Source organism: Tupaia chinensis, unplaced genomic scaffold, assembly GCF_000334495.1.
Source record: "Tupaia chinensis unplaced genomic scaffold, TupChi_1.0 Scaffold143644_1, whole genome shotgun sequence".
In the NCBI taxonomy this organism is placed as follows: Eukaryota; Metazoa; Chordata; class Mammalia; order Scandentia; family Tupaiidae; genus Tupaia; species Tupaia belangeri.
In genome coordinates, this window is record NW_006203492.1 from 621,986 (window position 1) to 633,848 (window position 11,863).

The 11,863-nt window shown below is 53.6% G+C and overlaps 1 protein-coding gene across 2 annotated transcripts in view; it reads right to left on the bottom strand.

Annotated features, from left to right (window-relative positions):
- Nucleotides 1-11,863, bottom strand: part of CSF2RA (colony stimulating factor 2 receptor subunit alpha) — a 21,244-nt gene that overhangs the window by 5,081 nt on the left and 4,300 nt on the right. For both annotated transcript variants that reach the window (XM_027766709.1, XM_027766711.1), the window contains exons 2-6: nt 4,286-4,388; nt 3,225-3,367; nt 2,754-2,877; nt 1,341-1,470; nt 138-310 (exon numbers count right to left, since the gene is read on the bottom strand). In XM_027766709.1, the coding sequence (XP_027622510.1) occupies nt 138-310; nt 1,341-1,470; nt 2,754-2,877; nt 3,225-3,367; nt 4,286-4,361 (646 nt within the window). In that variant the 5' untranslated portion in view covers nt 4,362-4,388. The remainder of the gene's footprint in view (nt 1-137; nt 311-1,340; nt 1,471-2,753; nt 2,878-3,224; nt 3,368-4,285; nt 4,389-11,863) is intronic.

Below are 11,863 nucleotides of genomic sequence, written 5' to 3' on the forward strand. Positions count from 1 at the left end.
GGAAGGGATTGCGGCGTGGCCATCCCCCCTGGGGGGTGATTTCTCACTTTCTCTCTCTCCGTCTCTGTCTCTCTCCGGCGAGCCCACAGGCCCTATAAGCTTAAGCACAGACAAGCGTCGTCTGCCCTCGTCCTTACCCATGTCCTTCATGGACAGCACGGAGTCGAAGAACCGGATCGCGGGCCCCCGGCTGCTCCCGTTCACCAGGAAGTAGTTCCAGAAGGGGATGGCGGACAGGTCATCCAGGTGACAGCCCACGTGTGTGCCCGAGGCACGCATGTAATGGGGACATTCCCTTTCCTTCCTGCCCCTGCGCAATCCGGAACAAAAACAAAGAAAAATGAATGAAGCTAAGAAAACGCCGCATGTTTATCTCCGCTGTTGATCATGGTCACCTGAAGAGCTAGAGAGCAGGGCCGGCAGGGGGCGTGGTGGTTAAGGCGCTGCACTCCCACATGGCCGACCACGGTTCGAGTCCCAGGCCTGGCCGCTTGCTTTCTCGTTATATCTCTCTTTCTCTCTCTCTGTCCCTCTCTGGTCAAATTTAAATGAATACATAAAATAATTCTTTTTTTTTTATGTAATTTTTCTTTTTTTTTTGGAGAGGTTTTCACTATAGGGCGCGTGCACTCACCAGAAAGACAGAGAGAGACAGAGAGACAGAAAGCGAGAGATCACCCCCCAGAGGGGATGGCCACGCCACAATCCCTTCTCCTCCATTCTCCTCTCGGGATCTTGGGCACGCACGCACACGCACCTGGCGTGAGTTTTAAGCCACCAGGTCCAGGACACGAACCGCGGTCGACTACGTGGGAGTCCAGTGACATAGCCATGACGCTAACTGCTGGTTCCCAAGTCAAATAATTCTTAAAATCAAAACAAAAACCCTCCAGGTTCATGTGTGAAGGCGCCCAAAATCCCGAGAGGAGAATGGAGGAGAAAAGATTGGGGCGTGGCCATCCCCCCTGGGGGCGGCTTTTTACTTTCTGTCTTCCTGGTGAATGCACATCTCTACAACAAACTGGAAAAATAACGGTGAATAGGGACCAGCTGATGCCATAATGGCTATGTCACTGGACTCCTATATGGTCTACCGTGGTTCGAGTCCCAGACCCGGTGGTTTAAACTCACGCCGGGCGCGTGTGCATGCGTGCCCAAGATCCCGAGAGGAGAATGGAGGAGAAGGGATTGCGGCGTAGCCATTCCCCCTGGGGGGTGATTTCTCGCTTTCTGTCTCTCTGTCTCTCTCTGTCTCTCTGGCAAGTGCACATGCCCTATAGCAAACACCTCTCTAAACAAGACAAAGAAACAATAAAATAAACACAGAGCGCGACACCCACTTCGTGTCCCGGATGTACAGGAAGTACTGGATGTCGGCGGGGGCCGCGGGGCCCTTCTCCCAGGTGCAGTTCATGAAGTCGGCCTCGTAGATGACGCAGGAGAAGTTCTCGGCGCCCGTGCCCTCCGCTCCTGGGGACAGGCAGAGACAAAATCACCCTCCCTGGACGCCACTTACAAAGGCCGGGGACGGGAGAATCTCGGGCCAGCCAGGTCGTATAGCGGTTAAGGCGTGGGTCCCACGTGGCCGACTGGGCGGTCCGAGTCTCAGACCCAGAGACTTGTAAACTCACGCCGGGCGCGTGAGCGTGCGTGCCCTAAATCCTGGAGGAGAAGGGATGGCAGCGTGGCCATCCCCCCGGGGGCGTGCGGAGAAGATTGCTCACTTTCCCTCTCTCTCTGGCAACAGTGTGTGCTCTATACCGATTTTTTTTTTCTTCATTTTTAAAATTTAATTTAGGAGCCAGCAGGTGGTGTGGTGGTTGGGGCAGTGGACACTCCCACATGGCCAACCATAGTTCAAGTCCTGGACTCGGCAGCTTGCTTTCTCACTTTCCCTCCCTCCCTCTCTCTCTCTCTCTCTCTCTGTCTGGCCAAATTAAAATAAATGAATGCAGTCAAGTAAATAATTCTTGGACATTTTTTAATGTAATGACTTCTCCTTTACACTCGATCAGCGCGTGTCAGTACAGCCCACCGAATGGTTCTTTCCTACCCTGGGTACACTGCGTGTTGGCTCAAAGAGCATGACTGCAGGCGTCCTCCACACACGTAAGGCCCCACTTCCGTGTCCCTTCCGTGTCTTGCTGCTGCTTCTCCCCCTGCTTCCTTCCTCTCGCCTTTCCCCATTTCCCGCCCTCCTCCTGGACTGGCTCTGGGATCCGGCTTTTCCTCCACACCTTCCTACTTGGCGGTATCTCCGTTCCCACCACGGAGCGCGGACGTGGGTAGTCCTGAGTGGGGACATACCGTGCCTCTCGCTCATAGACTGGCCTGCTTCGCTCAGCACTAAATCTTCCATCGACCAGCTTGTTTAGTCATTATTGTTATTTTATTATTATTGTTTAAACAAGTGTTCTTGTTTAGGATGCGTGTGCTCACCGGGGAGAGAGACACAGAGACAGAGACAGTGACAGGGAAAGTGAGAAGTCACTCCCCAGGGGAAAGTCCAAGCTGCAATCCCTTCTCCTCCATCCTCCTCTCCTCTCTTGGGCACGCACGCACATGTGCCCGGTGTGAGTTTCAAGCCACCGGGTCTGGGACTTGAACCATGGTCGGCCATGTGGGAGTCCAGCGACATGACCGCTATGCCACCTGCTGGTCCCAATTTCCCGGAGTGTTTAAAAGCAGGTGGGGGATCTGTTTGGGCGGCGGGTGGAGGTGGCGGAGAGGGGCCGCCGGGCTGCACTACCCACCTGGATTCTCGTAGAGCAATCTTTCTTGGAACCACCTGTGACTGGTTTCAATCTGGACCTGGAACGTGGCGCCTCCGTGCAGAGGACGGGCCTGGAAGGTGCAGCTACACTCGTTCTTCCTGGGCTAAAGAGGTGCAACCAGAGGGACCAGCAGTTAGCGTCATGGCTATGTCGCTGGACTCCCACGTAGTCGACTGCAGTTCGCGTCCTGGACCCGGTGGCTTAAAACCCACGCCGGGCGCGTGTGTGTGCATGCCCAAGATCCCGAGAGGAGAATGGAGGAGAAGGGATTGCAGCATGGTCATCCCCCCTGAGGGGTGATTTCCCGTTAGGTCAGACACGCTCTGAGCCCTGGGACTCAGGTCCCCGGACAGACACGAGCCAGCCCTTCCCGTCTCAGTGACGCGACACGTGTGTGCTTGTGTTGTGTGGGGACGCGGCCCGGGGGCCGGGCAGGGGCAGGCCGTGTACCGTCTTTTCGATCGGTCCGTTCCGGTCGGGGACCATCAGGCACCTGGTGCTGGTGGAGTTTTCTTCGCAGTTCCAAGATAGTGTCATCGTCCTCGGGTTGAACCTCAGGTGTAGACGGGGCGTCGGTGCCACGGTGGACGGACCTGCGGGCGGTGACCACGGGGACTCAGAAACTGACTGTCCCCGTTTTCCCTCCCTTGACCAACCCTTCCCTGGGTGGCAAGACAGACGTCTCCGGGCCGAGAGTCTCCAGGGCACATGACGGCGGGGCCGATCCAATCCCGGGGGAAGTTGGGTAACGGGGTCTTCCTCTCCCTGACTGTTTGGAGACCACGTAGCTCAACTTGCAAAAATGACGCTTTCGGGACCAGCGAGTGCCGCAGTGAGTGGGTAAGGCTGGACTCCCACATGAACGACTGCGGTTCAAATCCCGAACCCGGTGGCTTGAACGTCACACCGGGCGCGTGTGCGTGCGTGCCTCAAATCCCGAGAGGAGGATGGAGGAGAAGGGACTGCAGCGTGGTCATCCCCCAGGGGGGTGAGCTCTCATTTTCTCTCTCTCTGGTGAGTGCATGCACTCTGTGGCAAAAATATCTTACAAATAAAAGAAAATAAAATGACAGGGGCCGGCAGGTGGCGTGATGGTTAAGGGCGCTGGATTCCCACGTGGCCAACCGCGGTTCAAGTCCTGGACCTGGCGGCTGGCTTTCTCACTTTCTGTCTGTCCTTCTCTGGTCAAATTAAAATAAGTAAATAAATCAAGTTAGATAAAGTGATTCTTTTTTAAAATGACGCTTGGTCTAAATGCCACCATGGAACAGTCCCCAATCTCCCAGAGCATCCGACCACACTCCTCAGGGTCTGCCACGCGCCCTCCGGACCTGAGCGAGCCCCCCCGCGTTATCCTCTGCAGCGTCACCACGGCTCGTTCTCCACCCACACAGGCTCTCCTGGGCCGACCGGGCGGACACGGTTCTTAACAAAGCGGGGAGACAGTAAGGCAGGCGGCTGGAACCGGCTGCATCCCGCGCCCCGGGGATGGAGTCCACGCCCACACTCACCTGGGAGCTCCGGGACCAGGAGGGTCACCACGTCCACGGACCCACACAGCAGGAGGGCCACCGCGAGGAGCCCCATGGGGAGAGCCGGAGGCACCGGGCACCTGAGGGACACACGGGAAACCCGTCCTCACATGGCGCTCCTGGAGGGGACCGGAGGGTGCTTCCCAGAGCGGGTCTGCGAACACCAACACGGGTGGGCACAGAGAGCCGGCACCGAGGGGTCGCCGGGCTGCAGAGGACTCGCAGGGACATGCTCAGTCTCCCACGCGGGGATCGGGACATGGGCGTCTCCAGGACATCACTGCGTCTCCCACACGGGGACCGGGACGTGGGCGTCTCCGGGACATCACTGCGTCTCCCACACGGGGACCGGGACGTGGGCATCTCCGGGACAGTATTCTATCATTATTTATGGTTTTAGAGAAGATTTTTGTTAGAGGGTGCGTGCTCGCACCGGAGAGATAGAAACAGAGACAGAAAGCGAGCAATCACCCCCCAGGATCGATGGCCGCGCCACAATCCCTTCTCTCCATTCTCCTCTCGGTATTTTGGGCATGCACGCACATGCGTGAGTTTCACACCACTAGGTCTGGGACTCAAATCGTGGTCAATTACGTGGGAGTCCAGTGACGTGAGCATCACGCCACCTGTGGGTCCCCTGTCCACCCAGTATGAAGTGGGGACATACCATGCTTCTCTTTCATAGTCTGGCCCGCTTCACTCAGGGTTAAATCACGCAGCCCTGGGGCCAGCAGGTGGCGTGGTGACTAGGGCTCTGGACTCCCATATGGCCAACCACAGCTCAAGTCCTGCACCTGGAACGGGGGATTTCTTTTCTTTTCTCCCTTCCTTTCTCTCTCTTTCTTTTGCTTCTTTCTTTCTTTCTCTTCTTTCTGTTTTTCTTCCTTCTTTCCTTCTTCCTTTTTTCTTTCTTTTTTTCTCTCTTCTCTTTTTATTTCTTTTTCTTTTTTCTCTCTTCTTTCGCTTCTCTCTTTCCTTCTTTTCTTCCTCTATTTTCTTTTTCTTTCGTTTTCTTTCTCTTTATTTCTCTCTTCCTTTCTTTATCTTTCTTTTAATTTCTTCCTTTTCTTTTCTTTCCTTTCTCTTTCTTCCCTTTCTTTGTTTCTCTTTCTTCTTTCTTTTTCTTTTTTCTTTCTTTCTTCCTTCCTTCCTTCTTTCCTTCCTTCCTTCCTTTCTCTTTCTTCTTTTTCTTTTCCTTCTTTCTCTTTCTTCCTTTTCTTTGTTTCTTTTTCTCTTTCTTTTCCGTTCTCTCTTTCGTTCTGTCTCTCTCTCTCTTTCATCTCTTTCTGGTCAAGTTTTTGCCATGGGCATATGCATTCTCTAGAGAGAGATGGGGGGTGAGAAATCACCCCCTAAGGGGGAGGGCCACGCCACAATCCCTCGTCCTCCATTCTCCTCTTGGGATCTTGGCCAAGCACACACTCGGCGTGAGCTTCATGCTGCCGGCTCCAGGACTCGAACCGCAGTTGACTACATGAGACTCCAGCAACGTAAGCATTCCTCCGTCTGCTGGTCCCACCGTATTATTATTTCTTAATTCACCAGATAGAAAGAGCTAGGGAAATTGAGAAAGCAAGCTGCCAAGTCCAGGACTCCAACCTGGGTTGTCAACATGGGAGTCCAGTGCCTTATCCACCATGTCACCCTCCGGCCTCTCCATTTTCCTTTTAGAAAAACAGTTTGCTAGAGAGAGTACCTGCTAGCCAGAGACGGAAAGACGGAGAGCGAGCCACCGCAGTGGGGCACGGCCCAGCCTCGAGGCCTCCTCCGTCAAGGCACCCCACTGGGATTTTCTACACTCACACGTACATGCACTGTGCTTTGCATGCTGCTGGACCGGGACTCCAACCGTGGTCAGCCATGTGGGACCCAGTAGGCCCTGACCACCAGGCCACGGAGCCGGCCTTCTTTAAAACCCTCCACCACCCCTCTATCCAGAGACCAGCCGCAGCTCCCCGCCAACCTCGGAGCCTACGCGACCTAGAAACCGGGCGTGGACACCTCACTTCTTCTTTCTGCAAAATCTACTTCCCGAAACGGAGGAGTTGCAACACGGTCCCCTCCCACGAAGCATGGCCCCGGCTCTCTGCCTGTCCTAGGACCGCCGAGCAGTCACCACACGTGAAGGTCCTGCCTTCCTGGTGAAGCTCATTCCGTGGCTGACAGGGAGCACCAATGTTAAATGCCTTTCTTTCTTTTTCTTTCTTCTTTTTTTTCAATAGAGATTTTTGTTATAGGGCATAAGTGCATGCCACAGAGACAGAGAGAGAGAGACATAGAGACAGAAAGCGAGAAATCACCCCCCAGGAAGATGGCCATGCCACAATCCCTTCTCCTCCATTCTCCTCTCGGGATCTTGGGCACGCACACACACACGCCCGGTGTGAGTTTTAAGCTGCCGGGTCCAGGACTTGAACCAAGGTTGACGGTGTGGGAGACCAACAATGTAATCATGCTACCATTTGCTGGTCCCGGTCCTTCGACTTTTCAAAGTTTAATTTTATTTATTATCTTTTTTTTTTTAAATTTCCTACAGTGCATGCCCACGAGAGAGAGAGAGAAAGAGGGAAAGTGAGAAAGCAAGCTGCCAGGTCCAGGACTCGAACCATGGTCAGCCATGTGGGAGTCCAGTGCCTTAATCACCACGCCACCTGCTGGCTCCCCCTTTTTTCCCTTAACTTGAGTTTTACAACAGTTAAAAAGGGTAAGTGAAAAAAAGAAAGAAAGAAAGAAGAAGAAGACAGGGCCAGACCTGTGGTACGGTGGTTATGGGCCGTGTTGGGAACTAGGTCCCACCCACATGCCTGACGGCATTTCTCTAAAAGAATGATTTCTTTACTTTTATTTATTCATTCATGTATTGTCATTGGACCAGAGAGACACACAGACACACACAGAGGGGGAGTGGGAAAGTAAGCCATCCGGACCAGGGCTGGGACTTGAACCATGGTTGGCCATGTGGGAGTGTCCAGTGCCTTAACCACCACGCCACCTGCTGGTCCCTGGTCATTCTAACTTAACTACGGTCCCAGTGGGGACACAGAAAACGAGCCAGGTGTGCGGGTGCCCCGAATCCTGATGCAATGCAGAAAAGCTGGAGAAGGGATGGTGGTGTGACCACACACGTTGGGAAGGTTCTCTCTGTCTCTCTGTCTCTGGAGCATGCATGTGCGCAACATCAATAGCAAAAACATAAGTGGGGGGGGGAGAAAAGGTAAGTCCCTTTCTTGGAAAAATATGGAAAGAGCTTTAAACGCACATTAGTAGGTGAACAGAGGTGGTCTGAAAACACGGCATGATCTATCAATAGGATTCTAGCTATTTAGAATTCTGGCAAAGCCAAATACATCTTTGGAGACCCTAAAAATAACCGTGATTGTCTCCGGGTACGATAGAAGGGAGAACGAATAGCTGGAATCCAGCGGAAGTTTTCCAAAGTTTTGCCGGAGGACACGTGTGTTCTCTAGGGAGAGACAGAGAGAGACACACAGAGAGGGAGAGTGAGAAATCACCTCCAGGGGGGGATGGCCACGCCGCAATCCCTTCTCCATTCTCCTATTGAGATTTTGGGCATGCACGCACACGCGCCCTGCGTGATTTTCAAGCTGCCGGGTCCAGGACTTGAACTGCCCAGTTGGCCGTATGGAAACCAGCCCCTTAACGTCCCTGCCGCCTTCTAACCCAGAGACCAGGGTCAGTTATGTTTTTTTTTTTTAAGAATGATTTATTAACTTTGTTATTCTTTCAAATTTGTTTGTTTTTTTTTAAGAATTATTTATTAACTTTGTTATTCTTTCAAATTTGTTACAGGGCATCTGTGCTCACCAAGAGAGACACAGAGAGAGACAGAGAGCAAGCTGCCCATTCTGGGACTTGAACCCCCGTCGGCCACCTGGGAGCTAGCACTTTAAATTCCACACCATGTGCTGGTCCAGAGTCCAGGGGAGCCTTAGGGCAGTGAAACGATACAGCCACGGTATGTTAGTATAAACCCACAGAACGCGCAGTGCTAAGAAGAAACCGTCATGTTTCCGGCAGGTGGGGCGGTGGTGAAGGGCGCCGGACTCCCACATGGCCAACTGCGGTTCGAGTCCTGGACCTGACAGCTTGCTTTCTCGCTTTCCCTCTCTCTCCCTCTCTCCCTCTGCCCTCTCTGGTCACATTAAAATACTTGAATAAGATAAGTACCGTTAGATCAAATCATTCTTTAATACAATAAAGAAGCCATCATGGAACCTGTGCCAATGGGTTGGCTCACGGTAACATTTCAGTTTCGGCTCGCCAGTTGTGACAAACGTGCACCCCACCCACGAGATTAATAATGGGGAACTACACGGGAGGAATCTCTGCACGCCCCTCTAGGTTTCTTTTCATTTATTTTCCAGGGGCGTGTGCATTCAGCAAAGAGAGAGAGAGAGAACCCCATGGGGGAATGGCCACGCTGCAACCTGTTCTCCTCCACTGCTGTCTCCTCGGGGTTTGGGCACGCACGCACACACACCTGCCATGCTTTGGAAACCTCCAGGGCCAGGACTCGAACCATGAAACTGGTCATGTGGGACCCAGCTGCCTTAACCAGCACGCCACCGCTGGCCTCTGCTGTGTGGCCTTGGGGTCCGTCTCCCATCACACCTCATCGGGCATGGCTATGGAGCTGGCGCCCGTGACCACGGACCGTCTGACACGCAGAGGTTCCTCATAGACCACTCCTCCCACCGCGCCGTCTGGTCCGTCCCTTGCCTGAGCTGTTGCTATTAATTATTATTATTATTACTCCCAGAGGGTGCGGGTGTGGGACAGGGAGAAAACACCCCGTGGGGATAGTCACGCCGCGATCCCTTCTCCTCCATCGGTCTCTCCTTTCTGGATTTTGGACACGCACACGCATGCACCTGGCATGTTGCTTGAGCTGCCAGGTCCAGGATTTGAACCATAGGGTTGGGCATGTGGAATCTGGCTGCTTTAACCACCAGGCTATGGAACGGGCCTGCAGGGTTTGTTTTTAAAGTTTCTTTTCTGCCAAAGGGTGCATGTGCTTACCAGAGAGAGAGAGACAGAGAGACAGAAAGCGAGAAATTGCCCCCCAGGGGGGATGGCCACACCGCAATCCCTTCTCCTCCATTCTCCTCTCGGGATCTTGGGCACGCACACACACGCGCCCAGCGTGAGTTTAAGCCACCGGGTCCGGGACTTGAACCGCGGTTGACTACATGGGAGTCCAGCGGCACAGCCATTATGCCAACTGCTGGTCCCAAACAATAAATCTTTTTTAAGAAGAGGCCAGCAGGTGGCGTAGTGGTTAAGACACTGGATCTCACGTGGCCAACTCCTCTGGTTCGAGCCCCAGACCCAGCGGCCAGAGACTGAAGCCAGGTACGTGTGCATGCGTGCCCCGAGTCTGGAGAGCGGACGGAGGAAAAGGGATTAAGTGTGGTCATCCACCCTGGGGGTGGTTCTCACTCACTCTCTCACCGTCTCTGTCCCTCTGTCTGGCACACACGCCCTGTGGCAAAAATCTCTAAAAAAACCTAAATTAAAATAATAGTTAAATTAACACACAGGATGTACAAGACTAGAATGAGACTATGACATCAGAAAGTGGAAAACAATTTATATGGGGACCAGCAGGTGGCGTGGTGGTGATGGCGCGGGACACTCTTACATGGCCGACCACGGTTCGAGCCCCGGACCTGGTGGTTTGCGTTCTCACTTTCCTCCTCTCTCTGTGTGTGTCTCTCTCTAGTCAAATTAAAATAAATGAATGAATACATAAAATTTAAAAATAATTTAGGTGCCACAACAACACACCGCTTTGTAGGGGCAGCAGGCGGCATAGTGGTTAACGCGTTGGACTCCCACATGGCCGACCACGGTTTGAGTCCCGGACCTGGTAGCTTGCTTTCTCTCGCTCTTGCTGTCTCTCTCTCTCCCGCTCTCTCTCTCTCTCTCTCTCTCGCTCTCTCTCTCTGGTAAGCACATGTGCCCGATAGCCGATTTAAAATAATAACAATACGTAATATATACAATCACAGCTTTAAATATAAGAAATAAATAACTCACCGTGGGGCATCGGGTTGAGGAACAGGCCTGTCTAAGTAGTCCCGGGTTGTTTCGTCCCTGCAAGAACACCCCCGTGCTCTCCAGGCAGACGGCCGGTCCCCGGCCACCCCGAACTCCCTTTCTGCCTGGCGATTTCTCTGCCCAGTGTTTCTTATAAGTGGAAACGCCTCTCCCGTCGGCCCTGTATAGACACTGCGCAACTCACTTTCTCTTCTCCTTCTGCGTTTCACCACACTGGGCTTTCTTTCGGTTTTGCTGAATTACTTATTTTTAAAGCACTTCCCAGGGTGGGATGGCTATGCCGAAATCCCTTCTCTCCCAGCCTCCTCCTGGGATTTCGGGCACGGGGGTGATTTCTCACTTTCTGTCTCTCTGTCTCTCCGGCAAGTGCACATGCCCTAGAACAAATATCTCTTTAAAAAAAAAAATCCGATTTGGGGACCAGCAGATGGCGTAATGATTATGACACTGGACTCCCACGCGGTGAACGCGCTCTTTGATTCCCGGACCTCGCGGCTTCTTTTCTCACTTCCCCTCTCTTCCCTTCTCTCTCTGTCTCTGTCTCTCACTCTGTCCCTCTATGGTCAAATTTAAATAAATAAAGTTAAATGAATCTTTTTTTAAAAAATGAAATAAAGCTGAGAAGCTCAGAGTGTTTTTTTCTTTTTTTAATTTTTGCTATAAGGCGTGAGCGCTCTCACCAAAGAGAGACAGAGAGATAGAAAGCGAGAGATCACCCACGGGGGGATGGCCACACTGCCATCCCTTCTCCTCCATTCTCCTCTCGGGATCTTGGGTACGCACACGCACACGCGCCTGGCGTGAGTTTAAGCCACCGGGTCCGGGACTTGAACCGCGGTCGACTACGTGCGAGTCCAGTTACGTAACCGTAGTGCCATTTTCTTCATCTCAAGAAGCTGAGATTTTTACAAAACTTAGTATTAATAATGATTATGAAATGTTTCCAGGAGAGAAGGACAGACAGAGACTCCCACAGTTGTCACCCCACTGTACCTCCGGCCTCAGCTAGGCGGGACACGCGTGTGTGCCAGGCGTGTGCACGGAGGTCTGGGGTGCAGACCCACGACCTCGGGGCAGGTCCGATTCCACGCAGCAAGAGACCCGCGAGAACGGTCCCACCGCAGCCTGGCCTCTGCAGTCCCCGGCGGGTGAGCCTCGGTCCCTGGACGCCGTGCCAGCAGCGGGTGTCGGCGTCTCCCGCGTGCGGACAGACCCTTCAGAGAGCTTGGGCCTCAGGGTCGCAGGTCTGGGCCGTGTGACCGGGGGTGGCCTGTGGGGAGCACAGGGACAGCGGGCGTGTCAGGGTCCCCCAAGGACACAGCCCAGTGGAACCCGGCTCAGCCCCACGACTGACACAGCCCCGAACACGCAGGGCCCACGGGCTGTCTGCTCCCGCCCGGTCACTCGGGGACTCAGGTCCCTCTCTCTGACACCGGCCCTGAACACGCAGGGCCCACGGGCCGTCCGCCTCTCGCC